General features: G+C 52.0%; 1 protein-coding gene across 2 annotated transcripts; it reads left to right on the top strand.

The window, feature by feature from the left end:
* The first annotated feature begins 1,217 nt into the window (after window positions 1–1,217).
* SAMD4B (sterile alpha motif domain containing 4B) lies at window positions 1,218–17,557 on the top strand. Of its 2 annotated transcripts, none has more exons than XM_063312496.1 (13): window positions 1,218–1,345; window positions 6,956–7,371; window positions 7,908–8,393; window positions 9,196–9,438; window positions 10,065–10,174; window positions 10,484–10,570; window positions 11,063–11,369; window positions 11,771–11,856; window positions 11,959–12,077; window positions 13,873–14,071; window positions 14,590–14,713; window positions 15,096–15,179; window positions 17,160–17,557. In XM_063312496.1, the coding sequence occupies exons 2-13, from the start codon at window positions 7,176–7,178 to the stop codon at window positions 17,186–17,188; spliced, it is 2,070 nt and encodes a 689-aa protein (XP_063168566.1). In that variant the 5' UTR covers window positions 1,218–1,345; window positions 6,956–7,175; the 3' UTR covers window positions 17,189–17,557. The 2 variants fall into 2 exon arrangements, with proteins under 2 accessions (XP_063168566.1, XP_063168567.1); XM_063312497.1 differs by lacking the exon at window positions 1,218–1,345 and adding an exon at window positions 4,541–4,618.
* The last annotated feature ends 1,072 nt before the right edge of the window (window positions 17,558–18,629 follow it).

The raw sequence follows: 18,629 nt of genomic DNA, 5'->3' as shown, positions 1-18,629 counted from the left end.
GTCCACCTTGCCCTCGGTCGGCCCCTCTTCCTTTTGCCCTCCACTCTCCCCAGCATCAGCATCCTCCAGGGCTTCCTGTCTTCTCATTGTGTGGCCAAAGTACTTCAGTTAGTGCATACTGGCTGTTGGGCAAACCCAGAAGATTGGGTGTGATGAGAACCACAGACAAGCAGGAGTCCCGTGAACCCCACATAGCGCGGCCATCTGCCGGGGGAAGCAAGCCACATCATGACGCAGGGCACCCCGGACTGCAGCATACACCTACGTGCTGACAGCTTGGCTAGCAAACCCAGCGGGGGGTGCTCTGTCCCGTCTTGCATGGCCGGCTTCACGCAACTGTCCGAGCCTGCCGGGCCAAGCCCTAGGCCAGGGTGAACCGGGAGGGCGGCGCTTCTCAGCCTCAGCGACTTTTGAGACGCGTGGACTTCAACTCCCAGAGTTCCCCAGCCAGCCGTGCCTCTCACCGTCGCTGAGGCTGAGAAGCACCGCACTAGGCCCTAAAAGGCTTTACTGGCTGGGGGATCGCACGCGCTGCGAACGCGACGGCCGAGCCTCGTTAACTCGGGTCTGGGGCTTTCCAGGTTCTGCGAACTCAGCCAAGGTGAAGACCTAGATTCGAGCAGGGCAATCTGGGCTCGGGAAAAAGGCCGGGGCTCAGGGGGCAGGGCGGCCCTCGGAGGCCTGGACCAGAGGGGCGCAAATTGAGGCGGGGACCCGGCCCGGCCGGAGGGAAGCGGCGGGTGAGGGGAACGGGGCGCCTCGGTCGGGCCTTGCGCTTCTCTGGGCGGCTCCGGGAACAGCCCAGGAAGGGGGCAGCCCGCTTTCCGGCCCCTGTCGCCCCGCAGCTCTCCGAACGCCCGCTCGGAAAGCTCCCGGCAGTCGCGGCCTGCGGATGAGGGAGAAACGCGCTTTGGGCGGGAAAGGGAGGGGGCGTGGCCCCTCCTGAGAGACTCGGAGGCCACGCCTCCGCTTTCCCCCGCCTCACGCCTTGATTTCCGGCCAGCTCATTGGCCGCCCGGGAGGCCCTTCGCGCAAACTCCTCCCCGCACCGCCTTTCCTCGCCGATTGGCGAAGGAGCGTCCCGAGGACGAGAACGATTGGAGGAGGAGGAGGAGGAGGGATTAAAGGAAAGGCTCGCGCGGCGCCAGCCAATGGAAATGCCAACTAGGTGACGTAGCTAGGCGACCGGGGCGGGCGGGCTGGTCCGGGCGCGCGCCCGTGCGTGCGTGAGGGCGTGCGGTCGTCCCGGGTGCGTCCCCTCGTCGCCGTGCGTTGTGACGTCGCGCGCCCCCCTCTGGAGTGTGTGGTGGCTGGAGCTGCCCTGTTTGTGTGTGAGTGAGAGTGTGTGAGTGTGTATGTATGTGGGTCTGTGTGCGCGCCCGCGCGCGTGTGGAACTTGGTCTCCCCGGTGGGCCGGAGTGGGCCGCGGCGACGGTGAGTGCGCTCCGGGGGCGGGCGGGAGAGCGGTTCTGAGGCGGCGGGCGGTCCGCCGGCGCCGCCCCACTCCTGCGCCCCTCCCCCTCCCCGGGGGTCCTCGGGGAGCTGAGGCGGCCCCGCCCCGTGGGAGGGGGCCTCGGCGGCCCCGCCCCTTCCCGCTCGGTCGGGGCGTGAGCCGGGCGCGCTCGCTGTGCGACTCCGGGCCCCATCATCCCCAGCCACGCTTTGGGGACTGCAGAGCCGGTCGCAGCCCGAAGCGAATGGCGCGCTGGACCTGCGACCCCCCTGCTCGCGGGCCTCCCGGGCGCCGCCCCCCTCAAGTGGCTCGGGGACGATTTGGGGGGCGCTCCGTGGCGGTTGCAAAGACACCCCGCCCGAAGCAGCCCTCCTCCGCCCGTGGGAGCCGGAGGTGGGCGGCGAGGGCAGCCCGCCCTCCCGAGGTGGGTGCCGTGAATCGGGCCCTGCTCCGGCGCTTCCGGGGCACTTCAGCCCCCCAAGGGGGGATGCTTGCCCGCCCTCCTCTCCCTGCGGTTTCGCCGCAGATTCACCTTCCTCGGCTGTCGGAGCCGAAAGCACCTTCCAGCTTTGGGCTGCCCCTGCACCCCCCCCCAACAGATTTCAAGCCGGGCTGGTCTGGTGGTTGAGGCACTGGCCAGTTCCAGTCCCGCCTGAGGCAGGAAAGCCGGCTGGGTGGCCCGGGGCCAGTCCCCCCCTCTCAGCCCAGCCCGCCTCTCAGGGTGGCTGTTGTAGTGGGGAAAATAGGAGGCGGAAGGAGCATTAGGGATGTTCCCGCCTTGAGTAATTTATAAAAATAATAAAGGTGGAATAGCAAATAAATAAATATTAAAATTATATAATAATTTGCTGGACTATCTGCTCTGTCACTTTTTGTTCCTCCAAATGCCATGGGGCTTCCTTTCCTGATCAGCTGGCTTCTGCCTCTTTTAAAGGGCTTCTCCCCGAGATGGAGGGGTTCTTCTGCTTTGCCTCAGCTCTAAAACGTTTTGGCTGAATGCATCCCAGGTTGTTCTTGGACTATTTAAACCAAACCTCTTGTTTTTGGCCCCAGCAGAGAACCTCCTTGGCGGAGCAGGACCCAGGGATGGGAAAGCTCCGAGGGTGTGAATATATTTTGGGGCGTTGCCAGTGTTTTAAAGTTTAAAATGTAGACTTATGAGAGCAGAAAAGGAGCAGGAGGGGTGCTTTGGGGGGCTGGACTGTGGCCTTCCAGGAGCAGGCCTGCCTCCTCCTAGCACGTATGCGGCTGGGGACTAGGGCCACTGATCACGGTGTCATAAACAACTAATGAAGGCACCCAGATGTTCCTTTTCGGCATCTTTTACAGGAAAGATTTGCTCTTATTCATTTTATATGAGCTGCCTCATTGTTTTTGCTCTTGTAGTGCTTATGTTGATTCTGCCTCAGGTTAGCGCCATGTAATTTTTTTCTTTTTTGTTCTATAACTTAGCTTGCTCTGCGTGATACTTCTCTGTGAGCTGAAATACTCTTCTGTAGTTATTTCGGCTCTCGTTGGGGGGTTCGCTGGTTCAGCTTTGAGAGCACGCCCTTGCTGTTGCTGGATCCGAGGAAAGCCCTCCTCTCCTTTGGCAGGCTTCTGACCGTGGCTCGTGGAGACGCCCTGTCTCGGTGTCGCCCATGCACTCTGCTCCCAGGCCCCCAACAGAACAGGCTCAGATCCTCTCTGGGGTAGTGGAGAGCAGACAGAAAATAAATCCATAATATTTAGCTGTGTGAGATTTGTAGAGGTGCCTCCTATTTGAGGCAAGACTGTCCTAGCTTAAAATAGTTGCTGCATCCTTCATTCCAGCCACCTCCTTGTACCTCTCGATCTGATTTTTCCCCTGGGCCATCTTGCACAAGCATCACAGGCTTTCTTCCATGAAATTACTCCTAGTGATGCTCTGATCTTTGTCCCTAGTGCATGGAGGAATCTTTGGGGGGGGTTGTTTTTGTTTTTAAATGACTGGCCAGGTTGGGTGGTTGTCTGCAGATCCAGAAAAGAAAGCTCCAACTTCTGGAAATGCTGCCTCCCAATCGTGATAAACTGGTGGTAACCCCAAGGTGTGAAGTGTGTTAATCTGTCTTGAGATCTGCATCAGGACTCTGTCTACTTCTGAGTCCTGAAATTAGTGACAAAGAGAGGATCCAGCTGGGTCAGTTCTTTCCAAAAATTTGATAACTGCGACACCCACAGAGTTTCAAATTGGAGGCACGCTTCATTTTTAGCTCATTTTTTTTTACTCATTTTATGAGTAAACTTTTAATGTGAAAGAGCTCCTATCCCATGGAAGATCTGGGAGTTCAGTTCAGACGTTAACGGTTCAGCCTATACAACCTGTTCTCACTAAGCTTACTTGTGGTTATGCGCTGTTTAGCACGTTGAGGCAGATTTGTGTTTTAGATTGAACCTTATAATAATCTTAACTTAAATACTTTGTAACTAGGTCTGCCCGGCCAAAGATAATAGCCTTATGAGAGTCTGCTGTTCTTTGATGGGCTTTGAAACTGGAACTAGAAAGCTGAACTGGATTAGAAATTTAGTACAGGTCCTAATGATCTGTGTCAATAACAACAGAATTCCATACTGCGTGTGATGGCTGAAGCTAAGTGAGGCACACTAGAAGCCTATATTTAGCTGAAAGGCTCATCCTACTTAATATCTATATTGTTTTATTGCCAGTGGCAGATGCCCTTCTATTAAAAGAAAAAATTGTGCCGTGAGCACTCAATCAGATCCTGTGTTTCCACCCTGTCCCCTTATTTCAACATGTTGGTCTCCTTTCAGACCTCTCCAAATCTTGTTTTATGGTTTGCATTTCTTGGCCACAAGGGAAGGCCTGGTTAGTGCGATGAAGTAATTTACAAACCTTGAGGTTAGTTGCATTTTTTGAGTGTGCTGTTTTGCCCTGAAAGGAAGAATTTGAACAAGCACAATAGCAAACTGGAGGACTGAACATCAGTGTAGGTCATTCCATGATGTACTCTGCATGTACTGGGCTGTAAGAGCAATAGGCCAGGATTGGCAGGTTGTTGCTCTTTGTGTAGTTCCTTTGCGGAGCTGCTTGCCTGCATGCGCTGCCGTAGAGAAAAAGTGGCGTGTGTATGTATGCATTGGACTTGGTTTGTGCAAAGACAAGTCAGGCCAGCTACAACCCTGTCTGTGTTTGCAAGAAACGTGAGTGAAGGATCGCTGTGTAACAAGGAATATTTCTTGGTTTTAATGGCTGTGTTCAGGAACAGGCGCAAAGGCGCTGGGGCCATTCTGGTGGTGCTGTCTCGCTTCTCCAACACCCACATACCTTTTAAGGTGTCTTCTGTCAAAGTTATTCTTGACTGTGTCTTGTGCCATGCAAGTAGACAGCCTATCTAGGAAGAATAAGATTAGGTCCTGCTCTGTCTTACAAGGTTCACAGGGATGAACTCTTTAGGGAGAATCTTACTGCTCTGCTATAAAAGTGTTTTTTCTCTCACACACAAATGTCCTTTTTATATGAGCAATAAAGTTAATACGTGTCCAAGTCTTTAGAGAATCCTCCTCCCTCAATAAGGTGGTGTGTTTCCACATAATCCAAAATAGGAGGCTTGCATATCGCACTCCTGTAACTCACCATATTATGATTTACTGTTCTGTACAAACTAGGTTTATGTCTTCCATCTTTGTATCTTCCCTGCTTCATCTGAAAGCAATGCAGGCTGCAAGTATCAGAGTACAGGCCTGCTTGACAGTTCCTTTTACTAAGCCTTGCAACCTCCTTCTGTCTTGAGACTGGGAGTTCAGTGTTATTAGCCCCTGAAGTTCAAATTAGTGTCGTGGAGTTATTTGTCCTGAATCATCTCTTTGAATTGGAAAACTGGGAGTGAAATTGGAGTATCCTTTTGTTTTCTGACTTACAAGTCCTATATTTGGTCCCATGACAGTGATGTTTCCCTGGTTTTGATTTTCAGTGTGAGAACCAGAAACACACACTAGTGCCCTGAGGGAAGAGTAGCCACGGCTCCTCTGCTTTGTATTCTTTTGCTCCAGTTAAACATTCTGCCATGTATTTTGGGGTAGCAAAATAGGCTTAGCCTTGCATTTTTGGAGTCAGTGGGGGGAGTGGCCAGAAGTGGCCTCTTTACTGCTTGGTAAAGGATATTTCTGCTTAGCTGAGTCACTGGAACCTGACTGTAATTCTGGGGTTCTAGTCCTGGCTTGTTTGTATAACTGAAATACTTTTCCATCCTTTCGGCAAACTCTCAATAGCTGATATCAAAGTTTTATGTGGGGTATACGTGAGATTTCAGAATGAAGCAGTATCATCTTTTCAGAAAGTTCAACTGATTTGGAGTCATGCTCTCCTTTAGATTATGCAGCTCATCTCCAGTTTTGGCTTTTTATCTTTTTGGTGCTGTCGGCCCACTCCTGCATCTTCTGTGCCCCTGATTCCTACCTGTGTGGCAAAGGGCCCCTTTTCGGCGTGCATGTGACTGCGGATGGCATTTGGTATGTTGCGTTCTTCTTTTGAAGGTATAATTAGGGCCAGCTGCCTTGCTGCTCCTCCAGACTACTTCTGGTTGTTTTCTTTGGGAAGTATGCTTGCTTCAGTTAACTCTAATTATAGCGTCCAGAGAATAGAAGGACCCAGACAGCCGTTTCCTCAGCCTATTCTTTCCCTTTCATTAAAATATATATATATATATAGAGAGAGAGATGCTCTCTCTTTGTAGGACTGCTTTAACAGAAACATAGTTTTGGAAGCCACTTTGCTTCTTCCTCTACCCAAATTGGATGTCTGAACGGTGGCAATGTCCAGAGGCAATGGTAGCCAGGCTATGCTTATGGGTGTGTTGTTTTTAATTGATTCTTTCTGCTGTTATGGGTTGCGCTGTCCATCAGTACGTGCCTTGCCATGAATTCCTACACCTTAACTCACGTTCTGAAATTTGAGGGGGGTTTGCCTGCTTGCTTGCTTGCTTGCTTGGCAGTTGATTGGGTTCATCTATCTCTGCTGGCTTCTGGCTCCTTTAGGGGTCTTGGAGAAGCCATTTAGAGCCTTTTATGATATCCCTTCTTGGGGTTGCATTATTTGCATAACACTATCCGTTGAACATCTGGAAATGTAATTTGCCAGAGGTGATTGTCCTCACGCTCTTCTTTTCGATCCTCATCCAAACACTGTCTCCCTGATTCCCAAACTAGCTTTTCCCCTATTTGTTTTCTTTTGCTGTCTTTAATAGGAAAGATATCAGTGTCATTCAGTGTAAATAATTCTCAAGATAGCTTACACAATAAGCTAAGAAACATGATTGTTAAGTTTCTGGGATTGGGTACTTCCTTGTTAGTACATTGTTAAGTACAAGTAGTCGTAAACTGTTTAGAAGAGCAGGTGTTTTGTTTTATTTTCAAGTATGTGTTGCATGTTCTCAGCTTAGGGATTTGGCAGATGATAGAGAAATGGGGAGGGATTTCCAGAGCCTCAGACTGACTGCTCTTTCTTTTGTGCAGGGAGGTTGGAAGATCTGTCAAAGAAGAGGAATCCCAAAGAACCTACAGAGAACCAGGAGTTTCTGACATACTTCTGTGCCACCCTGTTTCCCTACTGGTGTGAAAGTTGGTGTTCTAGTGGTGCCCATGTGCTAACCCTCATACTTGAAAACATGTGAGGGGTTCCCCTTTCCTGTACTTTTCTTGACCCCTTTGTGGGTAAGTTGCTGCTAAGGCCAAGGCGCTGGCCATCATGATGTTCCGGGACCAGGTGGGCATCCTTGCTGGCTGGTTCAAAGGCTGGAACGAATGTGAGCAGACAGTCGCCCTGCTGTCCCTCCTCAAGCGTATCTCTCGCACCCAAGCCCGCTTTCTGCAGCTGTGCCTGGAGCACTCGCTGGCAGACTGCACAGAGATCCATGTTCTGGAGTCTGAAGCTAACAGCGCAGGTAAGCCAGTGATTCTTTTGGGGAAGCTTGAGCTGGGGGGTCGAATTCAGACAGCTTGCTCCTTTGATGCTGATCCTTTTGTCACCCCACTTGCCATGGGGGGCTGTATCAACACTCCTAGCAAGTTGCAAGAGAAGCCCCAGCCTAGAGTGGGCCCAATTGCTTTGGCAGTGCCAGGGAAGGTTCTTTTCTTCCTCCTCCAAGTCAAAGAGGATGGAAGGTGTGGGCAGAATGGCTTTTCTGTCGCTAGGCTGCCAAGGCACTTCAAACTCCCGTGTTAAGTCTAGTATGCTGTTTCTGACCACGTATCATGAAAGACACGGTGGCATCTGAAAGGCTGGTACAGCTATTACGGCAGTGGCATAGCTCTCTGGTTTTGTGGCAGCGGGCTAACCATCCATGCCATTGCGTCCGTCTTGATAGGAAGGATCCTGCTTCAGGGTAGAGGGGCTCCCCTTGGAGACCCCAGAAGAGGGTAATGGCTCTGAAGTGGCGTAAGGCACCCATCAGACGTGTGTCCCTCTTCTCTCCAACAGCCATCATCAGTCAATGGCACCAAGAGCCAAAAGACAAAGTTGTCTCCCTGCTCCTGTCCCATCTGCCCCTTCTCCAGCCTGGCAACACAGATGCCAAGTCAGAATACATGAAGCTTTTGCAAAAGGTGCTGGCGTACTCGATTGAAAGCAACCTCTTCATAGAAGAAAGCAGGCAGCTCCTGTCCTACGCCCTCATTCATCCAGCCACCACCCTGGACGACCGCAGTTCCCTGGCACTTTGGCTCAACCATCTGGAGGAGCGCCTTTCCAGCGGCTATCCCAGCCAAGGCAGGGGACGGCCAGACACGGCCTACCACTCACGCCAAGGCTCAGATGACTGGCAAGGTCCAGTGGAGACGGGCCTTGGCGATCTGGGACACAGCTGGCAAGAGAAGACCCCGCGGGAAAATGGGCACATGTCCTTCCACCCTTCTGGCTCCATGTCCTCGGCAATCAATAGCATTGGGAGCAACACAAGCAGCACAGGTTTGGAAAGGCATTGCTGGGAAACAGGGTGGTAAATGCGGGTTTTGCCATCCAGTCTGGTTAGTCCAGAATATTTCTGAGGAGTTGGAAAAGGTTTTCATATCCTTGCCTGTGAGCTAGGAAACGTTCACCTGGGGGCACTTCTGGGCGGTTGCCCTCATAGGTTAGGTGCCAGCTGTACAAGGAGCTGCATGCAGCATTGGTTGTTGGGCTTTCTGAGTGCCTAAGCGATCAGTGGGACTAAGCAGGGACAGCTCTGCTGAAGAAGCTCTTCCTGGATTCCACCAGGCGAATGCTAGTTGGGTTCATGGTTGAACCCATGTTTCTGGGTGGGGGGAGGGCAGTTGTTCACCTCATCAGGAACTGTAATGCACTTCTTCCTATTGGGAGCCCCTAAGTCAGCCTTTCTCAACCTTTTGACCCTGGAGGGACCCTTGAAATAGTTTTCAGGCCTTGGGGAACCCCTGCCCATTCAGGCTCAAATATAGGCCAGAAGTTGCAAAATTATTCTATTTGTTTCATGGGTAGGCCTGTAGATATGCATTAACAGTGTTCTTTAGCTAAAAATAAAGAATGAAACTTATCTCTTTAATGTGAAGTTGCCTGAATTTGAAATAGTTTTTAAAATAAATTGTGATCTCCCAGGGAACCCCTAGCGACCTCTCATGGAACCCTGGCTGAGAAACCCTGCCCTTCATATTGAACTCTTTCCCAAAATAAGAGGGCTTTTCCTCCCGATAATTTCATGACTAGCACCTGAAACCATTGCTGGTGCCCCCTAATTCTTTCTCCCTGGTTGCAGCTCTTCCTTGCCAAATCCACCCCAGCCCGCTGAAGCGCTCCATGTCGCTCATCCCCACGGGCCAGCAGGTCCCCGGTGAGTGGATGAACATGGATGAGATGGGTGCCAGGACAGCCTTCATCTCCAGCGGGGAGCACGCACCCCTCTCGCCCCAGAGCAGCGTGGCTTCCTCAGGCAGCGAGCAGACGGAGGAGCAGCCCGGCAGTCGTAACACCTTTCAGGAGGATGGCAGCGGCATGAAAGGTATGGCAGGTGCTGGCCCAGGTGACTGAGCAGCTTCCACAGATTAGAGGGTAGCCGGGGCTAAGAGGGCACATGACCTGGTTCTGCCTTGCTTGCGTAATTCCAGTCTGGGATTTGAGGAGTCAAACCATTTCTGTTTCGCTCAAGACCTCTCAACAGTGCATCTTAGCTGGGAATTCCTTTTTTTTACTGTGTTTGGGATGGTGGATATATTATGGAGAAAAGCCTAGCCTGTCTGCGAGGCTATTCTGCTCTGATTGTTTCTGAAAGTCAGAAGGCATTCAAAATAAGTTTGAGAGAGAGTGCCTTGATTTTCTTGTCCTGGGCGTTGCATCTGATGCGTCGGGATTGTGAAGACAGGCGGGGTCTCTTACAGCTCCTAAGCATGGAAACTTGGGTGGGCCTTGCGTAGGGCTTGCGGCCGTACTGCTGTTGGTCTCAAAGCAGCGCTAGAAATGCTCAGTAATATTTCTTGCTTCACCCAAAAAGTGACTCCCCTCGTGCCTGTGTTCGAGGGCTGCACGTGGCCCTTCCTTCGAGACCGTCAGCGTGCTTAATGGGTGCTCTTCTCTGGGAAACTGGGCTTTTGGGACAGGCAGCTTGACGTCTTGATCCTTTTCCCGCAGATGTTCCCTCATGGCTAAAGAGCCTCCGCCTCCACAAATACGCAGCCCTTTTCTCCCAAATGACTTACGAAGAGATGATGACCCTCACGGAGCAGCACCTGGAATCGCAGGTACTGCAGTCTCCGGACCGGGGGGCGGGGGAAAGGAGGGAGGGCCTTGCCTTGCCTTGCCTTCTGTGGGGTCTGTTCCTGTCTGGTTTGAAAGGCTGCTGTTTGGGTGGTGCCTGGGGGGGCCAGGATGGTCACGTTTTCCATTTCTGTGACTTTGTTACAACAAGGTGCCTGAAATGTGATGCCACGCACTGTTGAGGGGGGCACTCTGAAGATGTAAATATGCCCCTACTGTAAAGGCTGGAGGGCAGAGGCAGTTCCGGCTCCCTTTTTAGCTCTCTTTTTCTTCCCCAATCTTTCCCTGGACAGAATGTGACCAAAGGAGCAAGGCACAAAATTGCCTTAAGCATCCAAAAGCTGCGGGAACGGCAGAGTGTCCTGAAGTCCTTGGAGAAGGTAAGGGACCTGTTGGACAGACCTGGGATTTGCGGGTTGTTTGAATTGCCTAGACAAGTTTTTCTCAACCTTGGCCACTTTAAGCTGTGTGGAATTCAACTCCCAGAATTCCCCAGCCAGCCTTGCTGTAGTATTAGGTATGTTCGCAGCCTTGAGTTATTTATAAAAATAATAAAGACGGGATAAAAATCAATCACCACATCTCTTTTTAAAGCCATCTGAGCTGGCAGCTGCTGCTTCATCTTGTCATGGCAATTTCCATAGTCCGAATTTGAGGCTGCTAACCTCCATATGACTCAGAAAATGGTTGTTGATGGAATATGCCAGAGTGATTTTTGTGAGTTGCTGAGAGTCTTTGTGGTTGTGGCTGGATATACCTTTCATTAATACATAGGCAAACAATAGATAAATAGCTTGCACAAAGCGAGCAGAATTCCAAGGTCACTTTTCTCTCTCCTTGGGCCCCCTCTTTTCTCTCCCTTTTTGGGGCAGGACATTCTGGAAGGTGGGAACTTGTGGAACGCTCTCCAAGAACTGCAGCAGATCATCACCACCCCCATCAAAGCCTTCCATGCTCTGCAGGCTGCAGCAGCATCCAAGGAGGCCCAGCAGTTGGCAGCTGAGCCGCGCGGAGGCTCCACGCTGGGCTTGGAGAAAAGCAGCAACAGCACCGAGGAAAAGGAGGCCACCGAAGACCCCTTCCCACCCGCAACAGGCTCTCCGTGCGATGGAGAATCCGGAGCAGCGCCTATCGCCGAAGGGGACATTGCAGGGCAGTTCACTCGCGTGATGGGCAAAGGTGAGTTTTCTGGCTTGGCATCAAGCCCTTTGCACTCTCCCCTGCAGCAACCAGGATGGGTTATGCTGACTATTTTCAGCAAGAGCTTCAAGGAAGCTGGAGTTTGCGGGCGGTGCCACAGGTCTGTTTCCACTTAAGGAATGCTCCATTCTCGTACCCTGCTCTTGGTGTTCACAGACTCTGGAGGATTGACATGGCTCCTCCGAAGAGTGCCGTTTCTTATTGTCCCTTTATGCTGAACTTGTACTGTGGATTTTCAGGTTTGGTGTAAGCCTCCAGGAGCTATTTGATTTTAGTGGTACATAAATTAGATAAACCGTGCTACTCAAAAAGCTCTGATTTCTCCATCTCTCCTGGACCACTTACATGGCCCTTCCACCTTTCTCCTTTCTCTCTTGCAGTGTGTACGCAATTACTAGTCTCCCGGCCAGACGAGGAGAACATCACTAGTTATCTCCAGCTGATCGAGAAGTGCTTGATGCACGAGGTAGGCACGGACGTTGACGGGCCCCAGAGGTCGATGGCCTGAGAACGCTGGCCCTTTCCGTCCTTTCCCAACCTGGCTGCCTTTCTGTCCCCCTCCCTCCAGGCCTTCACAGAGACCCAGAAAAAGAGGCTGTTGTCTTGGAAGCAGCAAGTGCTGAAGTTGCTCCGTACCTTCCCAAGGAAGGCCGTGCTGGACATGCAAGGCTATCGCCCCCAGAAAGGGTAGGTCTCTGGGCACCACTGGGGTGAAATGCAGGCCTGGCACCGAAGTGGGCCTAAGGGGCTTTCTAGGCTAATTGCGCAGACCTGCGGGCTTTTCTCGGTGAATTGGGAAGGAAAACCCTGATTGTCAGCCCTGTAAGATTGACCGGGCTAAGTACAGGCACCGTGCAGACCTAAAGCTGCTTTTATTAGAACAGCTATAGTAAGAGAACCTTGCAAGTCTGAATGTGCTCCCCTTCCTCCCTCTTCTGTCCTCTCGTGGACGGCTGTGTGGGTGTGCTGTCTGAGGTATTTTCGCAAAGCACTTTCCTGGTCTGGGCTCAAGCCCCACTTGCCTGACCCTTGCCTCGGCAGTGGATCTCCCCTCTGCCCTTCGGGACCACCCCCGCTCCTCGTTCGCAGAGTGCTGCCTTGGGAAAGGGTCAGAGCCGAGCTGGATCTGGGACTGCTGAGGGTCCGTGCGTTCAGGACTCGTTCGCCCGTAGGGACAGGGAACCCTCGTACGCCAGCGACACCTTTGCTTGTGAGCAGAGGAAATCCAGCTCCCGAGAAGAACTCGGTGGCTTTCGGGGCTTCATGAGCAGCTGCTGTTCTAGCTAATGTTATGACAAGCAGAGGGTGCGTTTTGATGGCATTGTCAGTTTGTGGTGTCAGCTTAAGCTCATGAAGCCTAAGAGGCTTGCCGCTTACTGCTTGCATCATGAATTTAATTCAACAGGAGAAATGGATTTCTCCTTTTGCTTCAAAATGACTGGGAGCCCCTTTTTTTTGGTTAAACTAACCCTTTCATATAGTAAAGAACCTGCAGATGCACCTGCTATTGTGATGTTGCAATATGCAAATTTGAACTGCTTGCTTTGGGTCATTTTTGAAAAAGCCAGGGCTTAGCTGACACACCCCTATTCAGAGAGAAGAGGTTTTGCGTGGGCTTCCTTACAGCTCCTAGCTGGCGTCTGCTTAGCCAACCTTGCTCTTTTCCTTTGTGGTTGTGCGGGGCGGAGTCAGTCCTCCTCTCGGCCGGCTGCTGTCAGATTTAAATGGGGGGGGAGGAGGACAGTTTGGCTTCCATTGTGGCTTTCCTCTCAAGAAGGTCTTAAGACCTGGCATGGAGTACTCAGTTGCTGTTGCCGCCTTTCCTGTGCCAGGATGTCAGGTGGCAAAAGAGGCCTCTTAGATCTGTCCTGCCCTTTGTGAAGTACAAGTAGTCCTCAATTTACGACCACAACTGAGACTGGAACTTCTGCTGCTAAGCGAGGGTTGTCACGCCCAATTTTACAACCTTTTTTTTTGTTGCATTTGTTAAGTGAATCAGGTGGTTGTTAAGTGAATCCAGCTTCCCCCACTGACTTTGCTTGTTGGAAGCCGGCTGGGAAGGTCGCAAATGGCAATCAGGTGACCCCAGGATGCTGCAACCATCGTAAATACGTGCCGGTTCCAAGCGCCTGAATTTTGATCAGGTGACCTCAGGGATGCTGTGACAGTCATAAGTTTGAGGACCGGTCATAAATCACTTTTTTCAGTGCCATCATAACTTCGAATGGTCGTAAGTCGAGGAGTACCTGTACCTCAACAGTGATGGAGGGTGGGCCAGAGGAAGGCTTCCAAGGGGCCAAACCACTTGAGGGAGGTGCCCGTGCTTCTGAGCTAAGAGAGCCGCTTCAACTGCTCGGGCTCACTTTGGACGTCTTGGGTGAGGCTGCCACAAGCGGCATTGCTTTGGGTGGCAAGTCGGGACCAGGATCCCAGCCATAATGGTCACAGGTAGGATTAACTCCCTCTCTCTGTATTTTTGCAGATGGGCCTTTGGTTCTAACTCTCTCCCCATAGCTGGATCTGTGGGGGTGGGAGTGGCCCGCCGAGGACAGAGGCAGTTCCAGATGCCCCCCCGTGCCATCCCCCCAAGCCGCATGGGGATCCTTAGTCCCGTGGGGATCGGTGGGGTCTCTCCCCGGCATGGTTTGGCCAGCCCAAATCTGGGGAGCCAGGGTCGGCAGGTAAGGTCCAGTTTTGTTTGGCAGAATAACTTCTGAATGCTCCGGAAAGATCGGTGCGGGTGAAGAGGTGCCTTGACTGGGAGAGGGTTGGGAGGAATCTTCAGCCATCCCCCAGTGGACCCATCCCCTGCTCTCTGCCTGCTTAGCCTAAAAGGGACCCACTTTCTCCACTACACTCCTCTTCTGCCACGGGCAGGCCTCTTGGTCAGCCAGGTTGCCTGTCTCTGGGATGAACTGTTTCTGTTGCTGCTATGACCCCGTTCTGGTCAAAGGGTCCTTGTAGGATGAAACGGAGGAGGCTGCTAGCGGCACGTATGCTTAGCTTTCCCCGCGGAGTTAGCGTCTCCTTGGTGCCGCTGTGGTGAACATTCAGCTTGGCCCTTACCGTGCAGGCCCCACCTCCCTCCGGTTTCTTCCCCTGCCCTGCAGCAGAGAGGCAGGCTGGGGTGTGTGTGTGTGAGAGAGGCTTTCCTTTTCAGAGAGAGCCTGCCCCAACAGACTTCTCTCCTCTCCCCTAGAACCTGTGGTTTGCCAATCCCGGCGGCAGCAACAGCATGCCTGGCCAGAATCGCAGCTCAGTCCAGCGGACCCATTCGCTGCCTGTCCACACCTCCCCTCAGGCTATCCTCATGTTCCCGCAGGGTGAGTAAGCCAGCACAGCTGCACGTCAGCCGACGAGGAAGCATGCTGCTTTGCTCTGCGGCACGTGATCTCTCAGGAACGCTGCTCTTGGGACCTGATCTTCAGTCCTGGAGCACCGGCCCTTCCTTGAACACAGAGTTAGGTCTCTGGGCAAGTGTCTGCCAGTGCTCGCTCTCGTTTTTAAGGAACTGCCATCGTCCCCTTCCTCTTGTCTCTCCCCATTCCTTTCCAATTTGAGACTGAGCAAATCTAAATCTGGGACGTCATGTTTCACCGGGGCCCTTAAGCACTAGCCGAAAGCTGTGTCATCGCCCCCGTGGAACGCCAGAACCACCTGTGGCTGTGCCTGATGGTTCGTCTGATCTTTCCTCTAACCTCTCAGATTGCCAGCTCCCTGGAACGGATCTGGAGATCAACCCCACGTTGGAGTCCCTGTGCCTGAGCATGACGGAGCATGCGCTGGGCGGTAAGCAACTCTGGCTTACCAGATTGTGAGAATGGGTCTGGTTTGCCAAGGGAAGGCCTGATACGGGTTTACCTGAAAGTAAATGTTGAAGGTGGTGTGATTCTTGTTGAGGTGTTGAACTAGGATTGTCTAAGACCACTCTTGGGAGCAAAGGCTCCTGGGGCAATCTTGGGCCAGCACTTTCACTCAGCCTGGTCTACCTCGCAGAGTTATTGTTGGTAAAAATCAGAAGTGCCACATATGCCAGCCTGAGCTTCTGAAGGGAAAGAAGATAAGAATCTAAGTGACAGATCCATAAAATTAGTATCTTTAGCAGGTGGCCAAGGACCTGTGAATTCCACTAACGAGAAACTCAGCCAGCGCCTTGGTTTCCATAGGCAGCCTATTTTTCTTCCAAGGCTCTGGTAGAAAGGGGCGGTCTGAATGGGACTCAGAGCTGCTGCCTTGCTGGTCAGCGGTCACGTGACCTTTCCTGAAGTGGGCCTTCCTGCATCCTGTGAGGCCAACTCGGGACAAGTGACCGGATTGCTCAGACTCAGGCTGTGTAGAAGCTGAGCTTCAGCTGGCACCATTCCTCCTCGTGGCCAAAGGCCCTGGGAACTGAGTAGCAGCTGGGGAGCTGCCGATGTCCCAGATCAGGATTCGGATGGCCCCAGTCACCCCGAGGGATGACTTGCTTCCAGGGAGAGAGGAGAGAGACGGAACCTGCGATGTTCCTGGGGTTCCCAGCTGCTTCTGCTACCAGCAACTGTAGTGTCTTGTCTTAGTGGACGAGTTGGTTTCTGCTCCTGTGCAGAGGGCAGATGCCAGAGGAATTTCTGTTCCGTTGCTCGGCTCCCGGGCGATGGGTCATCGTGTGATTCTGTTGTGCCTCTGTGTAACACCTGCATGAGATTGCTGGGTGCAGCCATCGGGGGCTTAGAGTCGGGCATCACCTACATGATCCCCGCTCTGTTTCTTCCCATTGCCAAGCCCAGGCAAAGCCGGGCAAACGCTGAAATCGTGTCCAAGCATTGGGATGGGCTTGATGAGGACAAATTCACTGAAGCTGAATTCTGGCAAAATGGAGGGCCTGTAGATTGACCGTTCTCAGGTCTGCAGTTGGTTAATTATCCTCCCCCGGAGTGGGGTTGTCCCTAAAGGCGGTCCCTGAAGCTCAGATTTGGAGCCAATTAAGTGGCTGTTTTGAATGTGTTTGCTGCCACCATGGGGTAGCTGTTGTTTTTTTTATGGTTTTTAACTCTGTGAGCTGCCCAGAGTCATCCTGTGTGATTTGGGTGGCCTTATAAATTTGATTAATAATTATTAAATCAATAAATAAATTGCTTCAACAGCCCAGAGTCACTAGGGATGTAGCTGGGCAAGGGTCAGCCCATGCTTGGATTTCAGGGACCAGAGCTGGTCCGTTGTAGTCTAACCTAATACTAATCTTAGTACATTTTTGGCATGGAGCACCTTTTTGAAGATGCTGTGTTTTAATTATTTACTTGCTGTTTGTGGTCAGTGTCCATTGTTCACGCTGCTGATCTAGGGCAGGTTAGAAATGTTTAAATGAGTAAAAGTTGCCATGGCGAATTCTTTGCCTCCCCGATAGATGCTAGCTGCCGTTGAAGGCAGGGCTTGTCAACATGGTTCCCAAGAGCAGTTAGAAGCATCTTCTCTTGCCCATCAAGTCCTCAGGGCCTTATTCAACCCTTTTAGTTTGAAGGCAACTTGGGGGGCCCCAGGAAGAGCCTCAGAAAGCAGAACTGTGGAGAGTCCTATTCCTTGCCTTAAAATAAATAAATGTCATTTATTTATCCTTGTACAAAGGATGCTCTCACCTCTCTTCAGATAAGGCCCTTGCTGCGTTTTCCCGTTTCCACCTGACATGAGCAGGCTCAAGGGTTCCCAGGACCCCCATGTAGAAAAAAGCCCGTGGCCTGTGAACAGGGCGTCCCCTTCCCGTGCTGCCGTCTGATCCACGTTCTCTCTTTGCAGATGGCACCGACAAGACATCCACCATTTGAGAAAGCTGGATCTGCTGGCATTCCTGAGAAGCTTTAGGATGGCTGTTTATTTTTCTCCTCCCACTCCTTTTTTTTTTAAACCCCTTCCCCCAGGGGTGTGTTGCTGTGGGGGTAGGTGAATTGTTTGTTTTTCCTCGGACCCCCCAAACCTTCTCCAGCATTCCTTAGCAGCCAGAGGGATAGGGGAGAAAAAGCTGTCACTACAATCTTACCATCTTATTGTGTTCTAATATTTTTCTATTTTTTATTATTCTTATAACTTCAGATATTGGTTTAATATTTTGATGTACATGGGAGATGGCAGTCTCCCCAATTTAACTTGCAAAGGCAGACGCCTAAATTAGGCCACATATGATCCCTTTCCCGATCTGGTTTTCCTCTCCTATCCCCTCTCTTCTCCTCCAGGACCCATCTCCCTCCCTCCCGCATAAGAAAGGAGCAGGGACTGAAGTCCAGGGGGACGCCTTGGTGGAGTCAGAGCTCACCCCGCGGAGCCTGTCAGCACCGGGATTTGAGGGGGGTGAGGTGGGGCCACCTGGGCAAGCTGAGCAACTTCCCTGGTCGCTTTTGGTCCCTGGCTTTGGACGGATGTCAGAGGGGCAGGAAGGGGGAGGAGGGTGCAGCAGGTGACTTGTAAAATTTTAAAAGTGCCTCTAATACTTGCTTCTACCAAGAGTGGTTGGGGGAGGGTGACACAAGGGAATGGCACAGGAGGTGTGTGGGTGTCTAGCACACAGTTGGCGTTTCGTGTTCATTTTCTTTTCGTGCTCACGAAGCAGCGTCCACGGGCAGTCTCTTTGAGGAACTGGACGGAATAGCTGAGGAAGGTTTAAGAGGGCCCTCTTAGCCATCACCCGGGAATGGGGAACGTATCACTAACGTGGGATTTCTAACCCCCTCAGTTACTGCCCCGAGACTTTTTTTTTTTTTAAATGTGGCAGCGTTAAGCCTAGTTCTGCTGATGTGGTTCCAGTGGATCGGGGGATCACCAGTTTGGGTTTCCGAAGCCGAGTTCTCAGTTGAGCTGTTTTGGGTTAGATGCAAGATTCTTTTCTCCCCCTCCCCCATAATTGTGGAGGGGGCAGGGAGGGGAGAAGGGGATTGGAACATCTATGGAGAATCTCCAAAAATTGGTCATGAATTTTCTCTAGTTTCGTTTGGGTTGCATAATTGTGTGTCTTCCTTTGTTGAAAGGGGCGGTGGGGAGGGTGTGACCATAGAGTCAGGGTAGACTGGCCTTAGCAAAGCCCCGGTGACCCCAGGACAGGGACCATCCCCTCCACCCAGTTTCCTGGTACGTAGCAAGAGCAAGGTGGAGGAGTGCGCGGGGTGAATTAATTTGGAAAGCAGGCCAGTGTCTCCTGGGGGAGGAGAGTTTGATCGGACACGAGGGTGCGAGGTTATCCAGGTTCCCCACCATTAACGGGGCTGGGAGGGGAGG

Source organism: Candoia aspera, chromosome 10, assembly GCF_035149785.1.
Source record: "Candoia aspera isolate rCanAsp1 chromosome 10, rCanAsp1.hap2, whole genome shotgun sequence".
In the NCBI taxonomy this organism is placed as follows: domain Eukaryota; kingdom Metazoa; phylum Chordata; class Lepidosauria; order Squamata; family Boidae; genus Candoia; species Candoia aspera.
The sequence above is the reverse complement of the archived record's forward strand: the minus strand, read 5'-3'. Positions and strand labels throughout refer to the sequence as shown.

Bases quoted from the DNA above. Each gene is read 5' to 3' on its own strand.
- SAMD4B (XM_063312496.1), top strand. From the start codon at position 7,176: ATGATGTTCCGGGACCAGGTGGGCATCCTTGCTGGCTGGTTCAAAGGC. The intron at 10,175-10,483 runs GTACTGCAGTCT...TTCCCTGGACAG, and splicing joins AGCAGCACCTGGAATCGCAG to AATGTGACCAAAGGAGCAAG. The intron at 15,180-17,159 runs GTAAGCAACTCT...CTCTCTTTGCAG, and splicing joins GACGGAGCATGCGCTGGGCG to ATGGCACCGACAAGACATCC.